Genomic DNA, 20,781 nt, shown 5'->3' on the forward strand with positions numbered 1-20,781 from the left:
CCTCTCAGTCTGTGGTCAAACCTATCAGTTTCAGAGTTGCGACCAGCATTCAGCTGTGGTGGCAGTGTAAAATTAAGGCGCCAAATATTCATAAAACTCCTCGCAACAAGGGACTAACGCATAACATTGTAAAGTAGGATATGTGGAGATTCAGGTGAGTTGGCACATATATGAAAGATTAAGGTGGGATAACATAACGGATGAGAATTTTATGGAAATTTACTAGTAATTAAAAAGAAATTGTCAATTAACTTCTGTTTAATTTAAGATATTTACATGTCAAGTTTAATTGCACTTGCTCAGTTTGAAGATTTGGGCTATTGCTCATTTTTGTGCATTGGAGGTGTTAGCACCTGGACTAATCAGCGTCTGTTTTGTTACTGGACCTTCTTTGCAAGAGTGACTAGTCAAAACATCCATGGAATGTTAATGGGATTTCTATCACAATTGGAACCAATCCTCATGGGATCAAACAAGAATTGTCCTACTAGATCAACTAAAATTCCTTTTTTCTTTTCTCTCTCTCTCCCAAGTCAAGTCATTTTTATTTGTATAGCACTTTTCACAACACACATCATGCATTAACAGAAAATGAAACTGTAAAATCTATAAAGTTTTGAGTCTTCATTGTGTAGTTTGATTAAATATGATTGTAAATTGTGTATAAAAATAAATAATTAAATAATACTTGTATTTAGAAACCCAGTGAGCAAGCTGAAGGCGACTGTGGCAAGGAACAAAAAACTCCAAAAGATGCTGGTTAATGGAGAAAAATAACCTTGGGAGAAACAAGGCTCACTGTGGAGGCCAGTTCCTCTCTGGCTAAACAGCATGAATATAATGCCAGTATTAGTAATTTATGTGCAGTGCAAGTCATGGTTTAAAATTTGTAAGTGTTAAGGGTCCAGTGTTTAAACAAAGATTTTGTATCATCTGTAAGATTAACGACTAATGTCTTTGAAGTTCATCCTGGATTAACTGCAGAAATGTATATAGATGCTGATGAAGGCTTTTGTTTGCGATTAATTTATAGTCTATGTATTCCATTTTAAGAGTGTAGTCCATCATTAGACCAAGGTGATGCAGGCAGAGATCGGTGAGGTGCATCGCAAATGTAAAGTTTATACGGTAGGATCTTATTTGATTCTTTTTTTTTTCTTTTTTTTTCTCCCCTTTTCTCCACAATTTTTTGGCATGTCCAATTCCCAGTACGCAAGTCCTCATGGTGTTTTGACTAAACTGCAACTAGTAAATCTTGCAAAGAATGTCCAATGTCAAAATGGACATTGGACCTTCTGGCTGGTTATATGAGGGAAATTCCATTAGCTTTTCTCAAATTCTCAAATGACAATGAATTACAATCATGTTTATTTGTTAATAAAAACATTTGAGGAGGTTTTCAGCTTTCACTTTTCTGTAGGTAAGACAGAGTCACCAAGATTCAAACAACCCCATCAATGTCTGGGATAGACATGGCTCCTTGCTTCAAGGTAATCCTGAACCCTACTATTCTTTCTCACACACTCACATACTCTGTATTTAATGTGAAACCTCTATAAAAGAGTGAGAAATGAGGCCAAACTATTGATTCTTTTTCAGAGAATGTAAAACAAGTTGTCAAACTGTCAATAATTTGACAGATTTCCTCTTCTCAAGTATTGATTTTGTGCCTCTAGTTTAATGCTGTGTGAATGGATCCCGCTTCTTCTGTCTGGGAAGTGCAGAAGAATAACGGAGCATTCTGCATTATTTAATAGATACAAGACCTAATGAGAAGACAGGGACACTGAGAGAGGATGTTTGTGATTCAGTCTGTAGGAGAGGGACACAGTTTGAATGTTCAGAATTTGTGTGCACATGTGTTTCTCAGGTGACTGTATTCGAGCAGGAGCATTTCCAAAGCAAGTGTCAGGAGCTCACCACAGAGTGCTGCAAAATCCAGGAGCGTGGGTTTGACAATATCCGCTCGATCCGAGTGGAGAGTGGCGCGTGAGTCGCCCACTCTGTGTTAATGATTGTGAAATCTTGTGGCTTCTTAAGGAAATTGCACTGTTGGGTGTTCAGAAAGAATACATTTGCAAAATACCCGACTTGTAATCAGGAAATATGCTCCTCGACTGAGTTTTTGTGAAAGAGAGAATGTAGGCATAGATCAAGAATACTTTTTGATGCATGCTGAGTGACCCCAGCCAGGACTCCAAAGCAACCGAATTGGCCCGGTTGCTAGGGAGGGTAGAGTCACATGGGGTAACCTCCTCGTGGTCGCTATAATGTGGTTCGTTCTCAGTGGGGCGTGTGGTGAGTTGAGCGTGGTTGCCGCGGTGGATGGCGTGAAGCCTCCACATGCCCTATGTCTCCATGGCAACGTGCTCAACAAGCCACTACGCGACCACGAGGACTTAAAAAGCACATTTGGAATTGGGCATTCCAAATTGGGAGAAAAAGAAAAAAAAAAAAAAAAAAAAAAAAGATTACTTTTTGATTATCATCTGAAATCCCTCCTAAAACTTTGAAAAGTTAACAAAGCAAAAAAGACCCTATAGTTCAGCAATATGTCACAACACTTGTAATACTTTATAACTAAACCATTTAAAATGTAAATTCGTCAATGAAAACAAGACATCATACACCCTACTCTTGAAAGTCCTTTGTAAATGTTTTAATTATCTTTACACTATAGCTGGATGGGGTATGAGCACCATGACTTCCAGTGGCAGCAGTTTGTCTTGGAAAAAAGAGAATATCCCCACTGGGATGCCTACAGCAGCAGTCTGGGCTACCATGTGGAGAGGATGATGTCCTTGCATCCCATCTACTGTGCTGTGAGTCCATGCACCAATACTTTGAAGGTCTTGTACAAAGGACCAAAAAGCCTTTATTTTCTCAAAGTTGTATCTAGCGGTAATTGCTAAGACAAGCATCACTATCACTATTAAATAAACCCCTAACCATAGTATTAAACTTTAGTGCATAACTCGTTATAAACCATACAGACATGAATTATATCTTACATTTCTCCGAACAATCAGATTATTGCCTGATGGAGTAACAAGTGAGTGAAAAATTCTCATAGAGTTACACTGAAGGAGGGACCCGAGCCAGAATGTCATAGAGACATGGGGAGTGGATTGTTTTGACTTGGGCCAGTAAGCAATCATCCATAATACCCTGGCAATGCCCTAGAAAATGCCTAGCAATGTAGCAAAAACCACTTAGAACACTTTTGCAACCATATAACAACACTCTGGCAACCACCCACAACACCATTGTGGTGACAAGTTTTGCACAAGCCAAATCTAGTTATTCTTACAAGTGCTCATTAAATGGTTGCCTGTGAAAATTTGATTTTGGTAGCCTTGTTAATTGGGATTAAATTGATAAGAAATGTATTTAGTTTAGTTTTGAATAAAGAAAAAATGGTAAGTGTCCACACACTGATTTTTTGCTCCAAAAATTCTTAATTGGCTTACACTTGCTTGCAACGTTTTGACCATTAGGTCTTTGTTAGTTTTTTTTCCTGACAAGGACCTAATGGTCGAAAATTACAGTAAAAGCAAGTGTAAGCAAATAAAGTATTTTTGGATCAATAAATCAGTGTACATTCACTAACCATTTTTCTTTGTTATTTGAATTGTGTCTTGCACCTGTGCCCAACTGGACTTGGATGTGCATACCTTTTCTCTTAATTTTTCTTTAGTGTTGAATAACCATAGATCATAACTGCATAGACCAACATAGTCTCATGACAACTTGTAATTCATACAATATGGCAAAACCGTAAGAAAACGTTGGACTCTTTTAGTCCCAGACCAACAAATCAATCAGCAGATTGTAAAATCGATATAAAACAGGGATTACATTTTAGCTAGCCTCCTATACAACACTTTATTTAAGACAGGAAATGTCAATGAACACATTTGGTTACTCGTTCCATATTTATTTATGTAATACAAATGGCTGATGTACTGTATGTCAATAACCTGTAATACGGTTCCCATGTCTCGTTCCAAACCCCAATGTTTTCTTTCTTGCGTTGCACAGAATAGTTATTTTCCTGTTTAAATATTGGTTTAAGTTTAGGATTAGGGTAAGGGGTTAGACCTTATGGTTAGCTTTAGGTTAAGGTTTAGGTTTGGGTTAATGGTTAAACTTAAGAAAAATCATAATTTTGCTCATTCAAAACCTCAATGTTTCTCTTTTTTCCTTATACACAACAGTGATTTTCCTATTAAAATCATGCTTTAATTTTAGGTTTGGTTAGAGGTTAAACTTAGGAAAAATCGTAATAACATCGCTCAATGGTTCATTTATTTTTCTTTATGTTACTAAAAGTGGTACGTTTTTGTATGAGTCAACCCGTACACTTTTTTAAGATTTTACATTCTCATACTACTTATTATGACTTTTTATAAGACTGGGCTGGTATAGACATTTGGGTAACACTGTACAATAAGGTTGCATTTATTAACATTAGTTAATGCCTTAGTTAACATTAGTTAATGCATTAGTTAACATGTACTAACAATGAAAAACACTTATTTACAGCATTTATTAATCTTGGTTAATGCTAATTAATACATGTACTAACACATTTCTTAACATTAAAAAGATGTACAGTGTGTTAACATTACTTAATGCATTAGCTAATGTTAACTAACAATGAACAACACCCTTTACAGCATTTATTAATCTTGGTTAATGTTCATTAATACATGTACTAACACATTTCTAAACATTAAAAAGATGTATAAGTTAACATTACTTAATGCAAGCTAACGTTAACTAACAATGAACGGGGCCTGGGATGCTCAGCGAGTATTGATACTGACTACCACCCCTGGAGTCGCGAGTTTGAATCCAGAGGGTGCTGAGAGACTCCAGCCAGGTCTCCTAAGCAACCAAATTGACCCGGTTGCTAAGGAGGATAGAGTCACATGGTGTAACCTCCTCGTTGTCATGATTAGTGGTTCTTGCTCTCAATGGGGTGCGTGGAAAGTTGTGCGTGGATCGCGGAGTGTAGCATGAGTCTCCAAATGCTGGGAGTCTCCACAGTGTCATGCACAATGAACCATGTGATAAGATGCGCGGATTGATGGTCTTAGAAGCGGAGGCAACTGAGACTTGTCCTCCACCACCCGGATTGAGGTGAGTAACCGCGCCACCACGAGGACCTACAAATTAGTGGGAATCGGGCATTCCAAATTGGGAGAAAAGGGGATAAAAAAATTCATTAAAAAAAACAACTAACAATGAACAACACCCTTTTACAGCATTTATTAATCTTGTTTTATGTTAAAGATATACACTACCGTTCAAAGGTTTAGGATCACTTACTCATTCTTTATTTTTATTTTTTTTCACATTTTAGAATAATAGTAAAGTCATCACAACTATGGAATAATAGAAATGGAAATATGTTGACTAAAAAAATCCAAAATAAATCAAAACTGTGTTATATTTTAGCATCTTCAAAGTAGTCACCCTTTGCCTAGAATTTGCATACATGTACTCTTGACATTTTCTCAACCAAATTCTTGAGGTATCACCCTGGGATGCTTTTTAAACAGTATTGAAGGAGTTCCCATCTATGTTGGGCACTTATTGGCTGCTTTTCTTTATTATTTGGTCCAAGTCATCCATTTCAAAAAAAGTTTTGTTTTTTATAAAATTTTAGTTTTGTAATTAAATAAATTAATACAATTATATTTTTGTCTACAAAACTAATTTCAAACATTTAAGCATACGCCTTCAGATCAAAAGATTTTTAAGATCATGAGAAACTTTTCAGGCAAGTGACCCCAAACTTTTGAATGGTAGTGTATAGTTAATGTGAACTAACAAGGAACAAAGCCTCTTTAGTGTTTATTAGTGTTAATTTACACAAAAGTATAAAATAATATTTTTCTTAACATTTAAAACTAAGGTGTTTAAGTTAACATTACTCAATGCATTAGTTACGTCAACTTGCATGTAAAAATAACACGTCTTTACAGTATTTATGTGTCTTGTTTAATGTTAATAATATACGTTGTATTATATAAGTATAATATAAGCTGTCGAATTCATGGTGAACAACTACATTACCCACAATGCCGAAGAGTGTGTATGACTTTCTTTCTTCACCAGAACACATTTGAAGAAAATAGAAAAATGTCTTAGCTCAGTAGGTTCTTAAAATGCAAGTGAATGGCTCTTTTGAAGGTCCAAAAATCACAGGCAGTCAGCATAAGCTTCATCCATAGGACACCAGCTGTTAAATTAATGTCTTCAAAAGCGACATGATCGCTTTTGTAGCGAAAAAGATAAATATTTAAGAAAAGATTTTGAGAAAATGTTAACATGTTATCATATACACCTTTCAATGTTGAGAAATGTCTTAGTAGTACTATTATAGGCCAACGTATACATTAAAATTAAAAAACACTTTAAAGAGTTAACGTTAGCTAATGCACTAATGCAATGTGTTAGTACACGTATTTTATTAGCACTAACCAAGAATAATAAATGCTGTAAATAAGTGATGTTCATTGTTAGTTCCTGTTAACAAATGCAACCTTATTGTACAGTGTTACCAACATTTGTTTGTCATGTAAAGCTGCTCTTAAGTCTAACACTGTCTACACTGTACGTGTTGAAGCTAACGTTCTAAACCGTTAATTTGTCTTGTTGGCAGGAGTAGCGCCAGTGTGTGCAGCACAAAATGGAATGGGACATCCATTTACAGAGAGCTTCATTGATTTTAGTGTAGACAGGGTGTATGATTTTGCTTGGCCAGTGTCTCAAAAACCAGCCCTCAATCTCATAATTTGAAAGGGTGCCACTTTAAAAAAAAAAGCTACACTTCAAGATTTTGTGGCTGCAATGTGGGGGAAAAAAGAAATTACCATAGTTATTGTGAATGCATTGTTTGTGATTTTGGAGGTTTTGGAGTGCCTGCATCTGCTTCAATCCTTTATTCAAGCTTTCAAACAGTGTCTCTCATCAAAGTTTTTCTTTTTTTTTTTTTTACCATTTCATTCCTCCACCATTCCATCAATCTCTCGATCTTTCTCTATTTGCAGGCCCAGCTTTTTTGACACAAACACTTCTAATCACAAATACAAGGAGTTGTATGGTTATCTACGAGAAGGAACTTCCTTGGTCACAGTGTAGAGCTGTGTGATGACTACCCTTCTCTGCAGGCCATGGGCTGGGGCAAAACACATGTGGGCTCCATGCATGTGCAGTGTGGCTCGTGAGTAACAATCAACAAAACACTAGAAGTGCCAATCTACTGTTCTCCAGGACAGCTCATTTCTCATGCTTAACAGCTGTGCTGTTAATACACATACACACGCATAAAAGATCAGATCAGTGTCACTATCAAGCATTTCATAGCACTCCTTGTATTTGTGATTAAAAGTGTTTGTGTTATTGCTTTCAGAAAATAAGTGGAGCATACCACTGGCTAAAAGATTACTGTTTGAACTTGTATTCCTCAATTGTAACAGCAGGCACACACACACATAGAGAAGCACAGTGTCTATTTCATGCCTCACATAATACCTGTTATGTACTTGTGAACAGTGTTGGGTAAGTTACTCTAAAAAAGTACTTAATTACTAACTACTAATTACATCTTCTACAGTGTAATTAGATTACTGTACTAATTACTCTGTCTGAAAAGTAACTGCATTACTTATTACTAATTACTTTCTAAAACCCTTATCAACCTCGACCAGATGGAAAATACAATGATAGACATGAAACTGTTCTTTTAATTCTTTCAAATAAATCATATAAAATCAAATAAATTATTCATGAACTGGCCAAAGAATTTAAGGGGGCAGTGTTAAATTAGAAAACATATATTTTAACATTCAATGTTAAATTTCGATTTTAAATTCACTATTATTTTATATAGAATTGTTCTGTAGTCTATACAGTATTTAACGCAATTACATCAGAAGTAACTGTATTTAAATTACTGAAAAATTAAGAGTATTCCTTGCTTTCCTTTTTTCAATGAAAAAGTAATTTAATTATAGTAACTAATTACTTAGTAATGCATTACACCCAACACTGCTTGTGAATACCACATCTGTTATGAAGCAATGTTTATATCAACCTGTCAGAAAATGTCAGCACTTGAAGCTGATAATTTTTTTTAGCTGGTACTAACAGTTGTGAAAATAGTGTGATTTAGGCTCTGCATTCAGAAATAGTTTAATTACCTTTGGAATGCACACCAAATGTCTGTACATACAGTACTGTGCAAAAGATGTTTCACAAAAGCATTTGTCTTAAGATGGTTATTTATATCTTAAGCTTTAGTGTGTCAATAGGAAATATAAATGTTAGACTCCCAAACATTACTTTTGCAAATAGAAAAGATTAGAATAGAAGAACAGGGAGCCCTGCAACAGATGTCATGGCCCCCACAAAGCCCCCCACTGAACATTGTGTCAGTCTGCGATTACATAAAGAGACGGAAGCAATTGAGACAGCCTAAATAGATAGAAGAACTGTGGCGAATTGATAACAAACATGTATGATTAGAAAACCTTTTACATTACAGAACAGGATAAGTCATAACTTAGTTTTTGGTGTCCTTAATGTGATCTGAGGTGAGAGAGAGAGAGAGAGCAGATGTGAGTGTGATTTGTGTTTTATGGTCCCCAATCAGTGTGGTGTGTTGTCTTAGGTGGAGATGTCTTCTGTGTGAGAGTTCTTTGACTTTCCCGGAAGTGATGCAAACAATTTTGTGCCAGTCTTACAATCTGATGCAAAAATGTGTGATTAGAGATGGCGCTTGTCAGTAATTTGGCAGAATGGGGTTGATGTTAGATTACTGGACCATTTGGTAGCAATGTGTCAACTTCCCGTGTGATCATGTTGAAAGACTTACTTTGAAGGAGGGACTGAGCCATATTAAGTGACAAGAATATCAGATAGCCCTTTTCCACCGAAATTGCGATGGTTCTCGTACCGAGCCTGTGCTCCACTGGTTCACGGCCGGGGCAATCTGGAGCCTATCGTAAACCGGCCATGCTTTTCCACTGACCTGAGAGTCAAACGGTGACGTAACGGGTTACTGTCTACGTGGTAGTTTCACGTGACTACCTCAAACATAAACAAACATGGTGTCACAGTGTGTTTGTATACAGCTTTTAATGCAATCCATCGTTATTACATTGCTCAACAAGATCTATGCTAAAGACGACAGGTAATGTAATTACATTATATTGTATGAACTATGGCTTAACTTGCTAAGTTCTGTAAACTGTTACAGTGGAATCATTATTAACATTGGTGTAGCAGATGGTTGTATTTGGATTTTTGCCATAGCATATAATATTACTGATTGAGAATCCCACCGTTTTACTTAACAGATAGCCGCTATCTTCCAAACTTAGTGAGTAGCTGGTCAAAAAGCCCCTTACAGAACAAAACAATGCACAAAATAAGATGACAACAGTGTAAGGAAAGCTAACAAAGTTGGCAAATATAGCAACTTAATGAGATCACAGCAATTCACTGTTTATCACGAGCATTACTGGCTGAATTCAATGCCCTGGTTAGTTAGCAGGCTGGTCGGTGTCCGAGTCCAAAACATCGTTACTCTGTCCACTGTCGCTTTTGCGTATGTCCTTCTTATGGTCCCCTGTACTCCCTTAAAGGAATAGTTCACCCAGAAATAAAAATTTGCTGATAATTTACTCACCCTCAGGCCATCCAAGATGTATATACAAGATGTAGTTTCTTTCTTCATCAAAACAGAATTTAAGATTTTTAGGATTTCATTTCAGGCCTACATTCACCTGCATTGTTTAAAGGAGAAGGCCTGAAATGAAATCCTAAAAATCTTAAAATTCTGTGTTGATGAAGAAAGAAACTCAGATACATCTTGGATGGCCTGAGGGTGAGTAAATTCTCAGCAAATTTTCATTTTTGGGTGAACTATTCCTTTAAGTGTTTTTCAATTTGTTTATGATTTGGTCAGTTGTCTGATTGAAGGTGGCGTGCATCATTTCGTGCTGTATCTTCATTCTTGTAGAGTATAATGGCCTTTTCTGTGGTGGAAATGCACGGAACAGTTCGAGAATTTGCACTGGGCCAGGAACCTGAACCATGTCGGTGGAGAAGGGCTAATAGAGACTTGGGGTGGGCTCTTTTAACTTTTGGGCCAATAGCATTACCCTGGCCAAGCCCTAGCAACCACCTAAAACCCCCAAGCAACCGCAGAGCAATGCCCTGGCAACCACCCACAACACCATAGCATTGTGTAGGTGACTTTTGCAAGTGTAAGAATTCTCCTTAAAAAGGTAGATTTGTTTTTGTGTTTTCAGCTGTAGATGTAAAACTGACCCAGGTCAGTTTGTTTGGTCCTGTTGGGCTCAGGTCAAATAACAGACCTCTAAAACTAGCTAATGTTATTGATTCAAGGCTCTGGGCATCTTCTACAATCTTTCATTGCATTTTCTCTCACCTCTCCATCTCACTCCTGTCTCTCCATGCAGATTTGTGTGCTATGAGTACCCAGGATTTCGAGGACAGCAGTATGTTATGGAGTGTATGGAGTGTTGTGTGTTATCCAGTGTAGCACTAGAAGGTCTGGGGCTCGCACTGCCAGACCCCTAATATCCAGTCTATCCGCAGTATCCAGCATTAAGTATTATAGAAAGAGGGTGTGCAAGCAGAGCAGTCACATCAATTATTATAGTAGCAGTCACTTTACGAAGTGCAGTGTGGCAAATTTGTGAAACTGTCACCGGTTGCACGTGATTTCCATTTATGACACTCTGAAACATATGCAGAGAGCTCTAGTACTATGCGAACAAAGGTAAAAATAAAACATTTCGAATGCCATGCATATGCAGATACACATCAGTGCTTCTACCGAGCGACATCCGAATTTGTTGTGAAATACGTAGAGTTTAATTGGACATACTGCCAAAAAGGCCGGCAGTCAGCCAAAAAAGATACGGAAAGCATGTTCTCCTCCCTTTTAAAAGTTGATAAGCCTATTTATTTTGCTATCCTAACTATGCATGATTATATGATGTGTAATTTTATTATTTGCATTTAGCATTGTTTTTTCCCTGCTGTTCACGACAATATCAGAACAGATCTGCGACCACCACCAGTTGAGAACCACTGAACTATACAGAAGAAGCACAGTGCGTGGCAAAAGCATGTCAAGATTACTCGATCAGGGCAAGATGTGTATCTGTACATGTAAACATATCATGCTCTGAGACGTTTTTGTGTGCCATATGGGACAGATGGGAGTGTGTGTAAGACCATTCGGAGGAGAGGAGGACGATGGGTGACTAATAAATGCATACTCACTTCAAATTAGCATCTGTGGTCTTTATGTGTGTGTGTGTGTGTGTGTGTGTGTGTGTGTGTGTATTTAAAACCGATGGCATTAGTGCACACTAACTAATGCCAGTGTTAATTGTATTTGAGAAAACGAAGGCACTGACACTAGCCCAACATAAGGTAGAAAAGGTAAACCAAAAACACTTCGGTTGGTTGGAGAAATTAAAGATGCACTCACTTACTAATTTGTTTGTGTCATCTTGGACTTACAGTAACACCTAGTGGTGTGGATGCAGCATCATTCAAAATTAATAGTTTTCAGTTACAGATGCCATTGTACAAATGTACTATATCAATGTCTTTCTAGCAAGTCAGTTCACTGTCGGCCATCTTTGAAATGCTCTCGGGAGTCTATTTCCAGTCATGCCAGTGCAGCTCCTATCTACTTGAATAGGGAAAGACCGAAATCTCCTAAAAGGTTGGTCAAGATTATGATCAAAGAACATGTTTCAAATCAGCAGTAAAATCTGAAAACACTGGTATCATAAATTGGGCTTCTTTACCACAGATTACGCTAAAAAACACAATTTTCTCGGCTTGTATAGCTAATGCACATGCACTTTGTCGAGTTGATTGACAGGCGATGTCTGTATCTAAAAGGTGATTGGAGCTTTTACCTTTAAGGCGGGACTTCTTTTCTACATCCGTTGACTGTTGGGTGCTGTTGGGCGTTCCAATTTCTCCCATTCATTTTAATAGAAGTGGCCCGTCTCTGCTAAATATTCTCTAACTATATTCAGTCAGACAAGATTACGTTAATCCATGAGTGAAAGAGACAAACAAAAGGGCAGTTACTGAGATTAAGCGAGTAGAATTCAGCTGGTCATGTAATTCTAACATGGCTGTCTCCATGAGGGGACCCTCTACATGTAGAATAAAACAGCTTTTATAAGATTACTGATTCAGCTGTGAGTCTTCATCTCATGTGAGTGCTCATGATTTTAATACGTTTCAAAATTTCAATTCATTTCTTTAGGAGTAAACCCTTTTTTAATAAGGGAAAAATGATAGAGTGCATCTTTAAAGGGATAGTTCACCCAAAAATGAAAATCGTATCATTTACTTGCCTTCATGCCATCCCAGATGTGTATTATTTTGCAGAACACAAAGATTCTAAAAAGAATAATTCAGCTCTCTTGGTACGTACGTGCAAGTGAATTGTGACCAGAACTCAGAAGGTCCAAAAGGGACATAAAGGCAGCATAAAAGTAATCCATACAACTCCCATGTTTTCTGAAGCGATATGAAAGGTGTGGGTGAGAAAATGGTCAATATTTAAGTGTTTTTTTTTTTTTTTTTACTATAAGTCTCCACCTTTGACCAGCCCCAGCCAGTAGGTGGCTGAATGTGGCAGTAAAAGTTAAAGTGTAGATTTACAGGGGGAAAAAGGACTTAAATATTGATCTGTTTCTCACCCACATCTATCATATAGCTTCAGAAGATATGGATTTAACCACTGGAGTTGTATGGATTACTTTTATGCTGCCTTTACTGTATGTGCATTTTGGACCTTCTGGTTCTGGCCACCATTCATTTGCATTATATGGACCAACAGAGTTGAGATATTCTTCTAAAAATCTTTGTGTTCAGCAGAAGGAAGAAAGTCATACATATCTGGGATGGCATGAGCATAAATAAATGAGAGAATTTTCATTTTTGGGTGAACTATTCCTTTAAACTGTATTTTAAATCAACACATTTCTGCACACAGGCCTCAATCAGGTTTTCAAGTGAGCGAACAGAAATCCTTTATATGCAAACTAAAGCAAATTTCATGTTAAAAAAGAAATGTGTGACATTTGCGTTTTCTCTATGTTATGCCAGACCCAGTGAGAAACACAACAGATAAAACAAAGACCAAGAAAAAAAGAAAAAGGAATTAAAAAGTGTTTAGTGTTTCATTGGTCAATTTTAATTTTGAACTTTGCTTTTGTTTGTACTTTTTTTTTCCTTCTATAACTCTGATGAAGGCCTACATCCAAAACTATCAAAAAGTTCAAGTGTTGCTGGTTTACATTCTCTACTAGTGCTATGCCAAGTAATTATTCTGGCTGAGAAAAAAAAAATGTTTCTCAAGTTGGTACAAAATAAGCTATACGGTTGGAAAAAAATTACAGTGTACAAAAAGGAACTGAAATTAAATCAAATCTGAGCACATCACCTTGACCAATTTCAGTATAGAGAGTATTCCATTTCTATGGCAACAAACCACCTAACCCTACAAGGTATTTGTAACTTCCTCTTTTCACTTCCCATTTAAATGAAATGCTTTTCACTTCTACTTTTTTCACTGTGGACTATTTTCTGACCTTCAGTTTTCATTAGAGGCCCACACTTTCTCTTTTTCAAAGAAAAAAAGTGGTATTTTATATTTATGTCTAAACTGAGTAATTTTCAGTGCCATCTCTTCTCATTCAATCTGGCTATTCAGTTTTTTACAACTTCCCCAACTCTTTCTACTCTCCTAATACCTTTACACCTCTCCTTTTCTAATCTCTCGTGTGCTGGACATAGTCCTCTCTCTCTCCTGCCTGCTCGTAGGCAGCGTTGTCATGTCTCCTCCTGCGATCTCTAACCCCGCTCCTCTCTGGTCCTGGTGAACCCTGGGAGTCGGCATCTGTGTTTGTGTCCTCCTCAACCAACATTCTCTCATCCTCCTCTTTCTCATCATCAGCATCACTCAGATCTGTGTCAGATTCATCTGAGTTTTCTTCCTCGAGGTATCTGTATCCTTTCACCTTTGAGGAACAGGATATCAATGCAAGATGTTAGTAAAGAGAGCAATTACACAAATGTCTGCGTTTTTGTTTTTTTTACACAATAAATTAATCTAATGTCCTAATGTGACTGAAAGTATAAGCAGTTGCATTCTAGAGTAAAAAGACCTGATTATGCTTTTACCAAGAAAGCGTTTGGCTCTTTTATTTAAAGGGATATTTCACCCCAAAACTTTCCATGCAACTTCAATGAATGAGTACTGCAATGAGTACCCTCATGGCATTCCAGATCTGTATGACTTTCTTTCTTCTGCTGAACATAAACGAAGATTTTTAGAAGAATATTTCAGCTGTGTAGGTCTTGGCAATGCAAGTGAATGGGAACCAAAAATTTTAAGTTCCAAAAAGCACATAAAGGCAGCATAAAAGTAATCTATATGACTCCAGTGTTTAATTCTATATCTTCAGAAGTGATATGATAGGTGTGGGTGAGAAACAGAACAATATTTAAGTCCTTTTTTAATATAAATTTTCCTCCCTGCCCAGTAAGTGGCGATATGCACAAAGAATGCAAATCGCCAAAAACAAAAGAAGAATGTGAAATTGAAACTGGAGATTGATAGTAAAAAACTTAAATATTGATCTTTTTCTCAGCCACACCTATAATATCGCTTCAGAAGATATAGATTCAACCATTGGAGTCCTATGGATTACTTTTATGCTGCCTTTATGTACTTTATGGAGCTTCAAAGATTTGGAACCTGTTGACTTGCATTGAATGGACCAACAGAGCTGTAAATTCCTTCTAAAATCTTCAGAATTGTGTTCTGCAGAAGAAAGAAAGTCATACACATCTGGGATGGAATGAGGGTGAGTAAATGATAATTAAATAAATAAAATTTTTGGGTGAACTGTCACTTTAAGAGGAGGGACTCCCGTTCCCACAGCCATTATATTGAGCATTGTGATTTCTCCTATTCATATGTTTTTGAGTCTGTATCCTCTTCCTTATACTGTTTCTGCAAAGATGCTGTTTTTACAAAGTCAAAGGCACCCAGAGAGACATATGAACAGCTAAATTACCCTATGTCGTGGACGGGGAATCCGTGGCAACCTGAACGGAATTTTCTTCGCCAAGCGACGCTCCATCTGCACGTAGCAGAAAGATGCCACTATGAGAGTCAACAGCAGGAGTCCGAGTTTGACCTTGAACCAGAGAGAAAATGCAGCAGTTTTGAATATTTTATTTTACTATACGATTCTGCATTAATGACAAAAAATATAAATGTACAGCTTTTTATTAGAATAAGTCCATTGTAAAGAATCAAATTCTACAGAAATAAGGGTTTTACCCGCATAGGCATTGCAGACCAAAGGTAGACGATAAAGATGGCAATGGCCTGGCACCAGTGGTAGATGGTATAAACAAAGTCTAGTCGCTCTTTATCCTCATACAGCATCCCCAGCAGAGCTACGCACAGCAACACAACCAACAACACCGTTTATGCCAGATCACTGATTTGATTGCAATCTAACCAGAATCTGTCTAGAGCAAATTGCTTTAAGACTGCATGGGAAGCACGACATTCCCAAATTCTGTATTATGGGTGTTTCTTTAACTTCGGACAATTTCATGTTCCAGGGTTTGACTTATAAAAACTAACAGATTTCAGCTTTTTTCTTTTTGTTATATGAAGGTCTCATTAAAACCAAAATGGAAACTTTTTTTGGTACTTCTCAAATGCCTGACTTTCAATATTAAACTAGATAAAGTAAAAGGTAAAGTTTGTCCAGACGAACTTGATGTCGGCTCGACAAAGCCTTTTTCTGAACATTTTAAAAAGATAGATAGACAGATAATAAGTAGACCTTAAGATAAAACCTTCCAAAAGATAGATAGATGGATAGATTTTGTATTGTAACCTAAAGTCATCATATGGCAGGCCTTGTGTGTGTTTGTATACAACCGTCAATTTGTTTGACAGGTGTTTGAGTTAACGAGCATTCCATTGGCCCGTTTGAACATTCTGTCAGTGTAAGTCTATGTGATTTTTTGGGATGGAAAAGATATAGCAACATGAGCCATATTTTAAGGTATGTTCTGAGTTTGGAGGATGTAGCTTAAAAGCTATAGGGGAGGTTGATCATTTTAGTCTTCGTTTAGGGATTTTGAGAAAACCCTAAGCAAAGTCTGTAGAATAACGGTCTGTTGGCTTTGTCAAGCCAATATAACCACAAATATAATTATAAAACTATGATAATACAATCAAACATAAACCATTTCACTATTTATTGTGTAAAATTATTTTTATCCATTTTTTATTTATTATTACAACTGTCCGACAGTTGTGGTGTGATTTCCACAAAACATTTTTGCTCCAAATAAAGGTTTGTTTTTTCTTTCAGAAAGTTAGTATACTTGTTGACCAAGTCGACAAAAGTGCCAGTAATGATCATGCTTTAGATGAATGATGAGACAAGTGATGTTTAATGAAAACAAAGAAAATTTGAGGTTAATATCACTCGTGATAGCATTCATAATCTTGTCTCTCGCCATTGGTAAATCTGAGTATACAAAGATCTGAGTCTACATTTTTGCCATTCATACAGTAAGTGACATCTATGCCACCCCACTCTTGAAACGAGTTGCCGCTGCTCTACTTCCTGTGTCTGTCTCACAGAAATGGGCTGTGCAAACTGCTTAATGTGTACGCTTAAATGCGTAAATGGCATTTGTACTTACTGCTCAGTCCAGTCTTGTTGAGCGCAGTGCCCAGACCCCAGAGGGCAGAGAGCACCAGCAGATAAGGCAGATAGTCAGGTCTTCTTGGTGCAGGTGACCAGCACATGAGGGCCATGATCAGAACAAAGTGTACGAAGGCTCCCGTGAGGAGAATAACCGGCCTGGGCAATCGCAGGAGACTCAGAGACAGAGCCGAACAGATGGAGGCTGACAAACCATACACCATTACCAACAACCAGAGCATCTCCATCCCTACTGCACACACTCCAAATGACTAAGACAAAAAGAGGGTGCATGAGGAAGACAGAGGGAGAATTAAAACACATAGAAATTCTGTCACCATTTATTTACTCTCATGTTATTCCAAACCAAAATTACTTTTTTCTTCCATGGAAAATGTTCAGTCACCTATGAACAGTAAATGCTCAGTAAATGGTGACTGAGGCTGTCAGTCCCTAACATTCTGCCTATCATCTCCTTTTGTGTTCCATGGAAGAAAGAAGTCATTTAAGTTTGGAACAACAAGAGAGAGTTAACAATGACAGTATTTTCATTTCAGGGTGAACGATCCCTTTAAAAGCAGAGCAAGAGAAAATGGGTTGAGAGAATGACTGATTGTGAGCTGTCACTTTAATACCTTAACCTTAATACCAAGCAAACTAACTTACTCGCAGCTTCTTGCTTCTACGTAGGTGGTTAATATTGCAGAAGGGCAACAAGACAGCATCAACAATGTCAACCACGCAAATGAAATAGGGCTGTGAAACTACAAAATACTCGATGGTAACTTTGCATTTATACTTTTGATTTTAGAAGTCTGGGTAGTTCACATGTCCTATATAATCCATCTCTGACTATTTTAAACAGCATGTTACTAATTCTTTTAATTTCTTATTATGCAAGCATTCTTTTTACCACATTAATTGGGAGACTACATGGAATATTTGTCGCAGGACCATTAAAAATGGTGACAATTTAAAGGAATAGCTTTTCTGTCTGTTCCTCACCTAAAGCTATCGTATGACTCCAAAAGACTTGCAATATACCATAGTGCACGATTTGCATGGACCACTTTTCTGATATATTTATGGTGCATTTGCATCCTTTTTTGAAACTTGAAAGTTGCAGTACTCATTCATTGTAGCTGCATGGAAAAGCGACCAGTATATTCTTATATTCTATAATTTCTCCTTTCTTGTTCCATGGAAGAAAGCAAGTCATATGGGTTTGGAATGACATAAGGCTGAATAAATAGTACCTGAATTTTCCATTTTGGCTTAACTATTCCTTTAAAATCAAGTGGTGACCAGTCACAGCACCAAATATATACACTTTCTCTTAAAACATTTTTTTTTTTTAAGTTTTAACCTAGAACCTTGACTTAAAGGGATAGTTCAACCAAAAATGAAAATTCTCATCATTTACTCCTGCCATTCCAGAAGTGTATGACTTACTTTCTTCTGCTGAACACAAATGAAGATAAAAAAAATAAATAAATAAAAATTCTCAGTTCTGTAGGTCCATACAATGCAAGTGAATGGTGACCAGAACTCTGAAGCTCCAAAAAGGACATAAAGGCAGCATAAAAGTAATTATACGACTCCAGTGCTTAAATCCTTGTCTTCTGAAGTGATATGATAGGTGTGGGTGAGAAACTGCTGAGCCCTTGCATGCCCTTGCAATAAGTTTGGCGTTCCCTTGCAATAGTTTGTGTGCCGTCGCAAAAGGGTTTTCGTTTTCTTGCAATAAAATTACCATTGTTTTACAACAGTAACCAGATTATGGCATTTGCAGTAATAGCATAGTACCCACAAGATTAACCATGGTTAATCTGTATAATAAAACCATGGTTACTATATGCAGACAGTACAGTATACTGTATTAAAAGCATGGTTTCTGCCAGAAAACATGGTTAGCCTTCAACAGTCATGGTTACTACTAAATTACTATAGTAAAAACAAAAGTTTTCCACCAAATACTATGATTAATACAGCCTACAATATTACTAAAATAAAACCATGGTACAGTATAGTAAAAACATGGTTACTACTACAATCACGGTTACTACAGTCTTACTATACTATAGATTAACCATGATTAATATTGTCATTATGGTTTTACTGCAAATATCATACTTGTTTGTAGTAAAACCATAGTAACCACAAAATCATGATATTTATTATTAATTGTTTTCATTTTTCTGTATTATTACTATGGTTACACTTCGAATATCATGGTTAAAATATGTAACTGTAGTATAACCATGTGTAACAGTTCGTGGAAAGGAGGATGCTGGTGCCGGCTTGACAAAACATGTAGACATTTATTGTTGCACCTTTCAGTCGCACACAATAAGGCCACTTTTCAGCAGTACACAAAAGGTTTGCTTTTCAGCTTCACTACACATAAACTCTGTTGGCTTTTCAGCTCAACACACAAAAGACACTAACAGCTTCATGCATCTCTCTCTCTCCCATCACACCGGTCTCTGGATCTGACCTGTGCGTGCCTGGGAGGGGGAACAGAATGAAAGAGAGGAGAAAGGGAATAGGGGAGGCGGGAAAAACAAAAGGGAGAGAGAAAGCAGAGAGGGGAGAGAGAGGAGCTCGCCGGCCCCAGATACGCCATTGAGTAGTCCTCGGCCCCCTGTCCTGCTTCCATCTTCCCGGCCTCGCTCTGCCAAGACGGCACTCGGCTCCGCCCTGCTTACCACACCATGGTAAATTAATTTTGAGGGCACGGAAAACTATTGTGAGTGAATGCAAACTATTGAGAGGGCACACAAAACGTATTGTGAGGGAACGCAAACTATTGTAAGAGAACGCAAAACGTATTGCGTGGGCATGTAAAACTAGTTCAGAAAAAAAAAAAATTCCACCCTGTCCTCTAAGGGGCTCCGTAAGAAACAGATCAAATTTTAAGTCCTTTTTTCCTATAAATTCTTCTCCTACCCAGTAGATGGCGATATGCACAAAGAATGCGAGTTGCTAAAAACAATATAGTAAAAAAGGACATAAATATTGATCTGTTTCTCACCCACACCTATCATATAGCTTCTGAAAACCTGGATTTAACCACTGGAGTCGTTTGGATTACTTTTATGCTGACTTTGTCCTTTTTGGAGCTTCAAAGTTCTAGCCATCATTAACCTGCATTGTATGGACCTACAGAGCTGAAATATTCTTCTAAAAATCTTTGTTTGTGTTCTGCAGTGGTCAGTCAATCACATCTGGGATGGCATGAGGGTGAGTAAATGATGAGAGAATTTACATTTTTGGGTGAATTATCCCTTAAGGTAAAAAATAACTAAAATGAACATCTTATGTGCCAACTACCTTACTGCACAACACTCAGTCTCAGTTCTGCCAGTTTCTATTTCTCTCACCAGCATGAATCCCTTGACAGCGAAGAGCATCTCAAAGCCAGAGTAGATGAAGAACGGACAGAGCAGACGCATACGGTAGTCTCGTAAGTGCTTGAAGGGCAGCTGGAAGATGTTGCCCCAACCGATGCTACGCAGGTCGATTTCCTCTGTGGGCCGATATGCAGCTCCACACAGCACAAGGAACTATAAGGGGAATATTAACAGCACAGTTCAAAGAGACAGTTAACACAAAAAAATGAAAGTCCACCATTTATGAACTCTCATGTTGTTCTGAACCCATTTGACTTTCTTTGTTCCATAGAACATAAAGGGAGTTTTAGGCAGAATGTTTTTCCATACAATGTAAGTGATGCTGTTAGTCCTAATATCTCCTTTTGTGCTCCTCAGGAGAAAGTCATATGGGTTTGAAACAAAATGAGGGTGAGTAAATGACAGAATTTTCATTTTTGGGTGAACTGTTCCTTTAAGGCTGGGAACAGCTAATCTTTGATAAACAAAACAATGGCCTAAAATCTGGATTTGGTGGTATGATGTGTTAATGAATGCAAAGAATCCTGATTATCAGGATCAAA

General features: G+C 37.4%; 2 protein-coding genes across 6 annotated transcripts in view; one reads left to right on the plus strand and one right to left on the minus strand.

Moving 5' to 3' along the window:
• Positions 1–20,781, plus strand: part of LOC127444613 (beta-crystallin A1-2-like) — a 23,781-nt gene continuing 3,000 nt past the window's right edge. The window contains exons 1-6 of one of the 5 annotated variants that reach the window (XR_007897855.1): positions 1–154; positions 1,421–1,490; positions 1,871–1,989; positions 2,681–2,822; positions 7,062–7,234; positions 10,500–10,644. Coding sequence is in view for 2 of the 5 variants with exons in the window: in XM_051704081.1 (XP_051560041.1) it covers positions 1,458–1,490; positions 1,871–1,989; positions 2,681–2,822; positions 17,517–17,588 (366 nt within the window). In the remaining 3 variants the exon portion in view is untranslated. Of the gene's footprint in view, positions 155–1,420; positions 1,491–1,870; positions 1,990–2,680; positions 2,823–7,061; positions 7,235–7,493; positions 9,776–10,499; positions 12,834–17,516; positions 17,608–20,036; positions 20,193–20,781 lie in introns of those variants that run through there. The other 4 variants (XR_007897856.1, XM_051704081.1, XR_007897857.1 and 1 more) reach the window with 4 other exon arrangements.
• LOC127444574 (protein unc-93 homolog B1-like) overlaps positions 13,254–20,781 on the minus strand; it is a 23,048-nt gene continuing 15,520 nt past the window's right edge. Inside the window, exons 9-13 of the mRNA XM_051704023.1 lie at positions 20,210–20,392; positions 16,825–17,098; positions 15,434–15,552; positions 15,165–15,287; positions 13,254–14,102 (exon numbers count right to left, since the gene is read on the minus strand). Of these exons, the coding sequence (XP_051559983.1) occupies positions 13,854–14,102; positions 15,165–15,287; positions 15,434–15,552; positions 16,825–17,098; positions 20,210–20,392 (948 nt within the window). The 3' untranslated portion in view covers positions 13,254–13,853. The remainder of the gene's footprint in view (positions 14,103–15,164; positions 15,288–15,433; positions 15,553–16,824; positions 17,099–20,209; positions 20,393–20,781) is intronic.

This window comes from Myxocyprinus asiaticus, chromosome 8, assembly GCF_019703515.2.
Source record: "Myxocyprinus asiaticus isolate MX2 ecotype Aquarium Trade chromosome 8, UBuf_Myxa_2, whole genome shotgun sequence".
In the NCBI taxonomy this organism is placed as follows: domain Eukaryota; kingdom Metazoa; phylum Chordata; class Actinopteri; order Cypriniformes; family Catostomidae; genus Myxocyprinus; species Myxocyprinus asiaticus.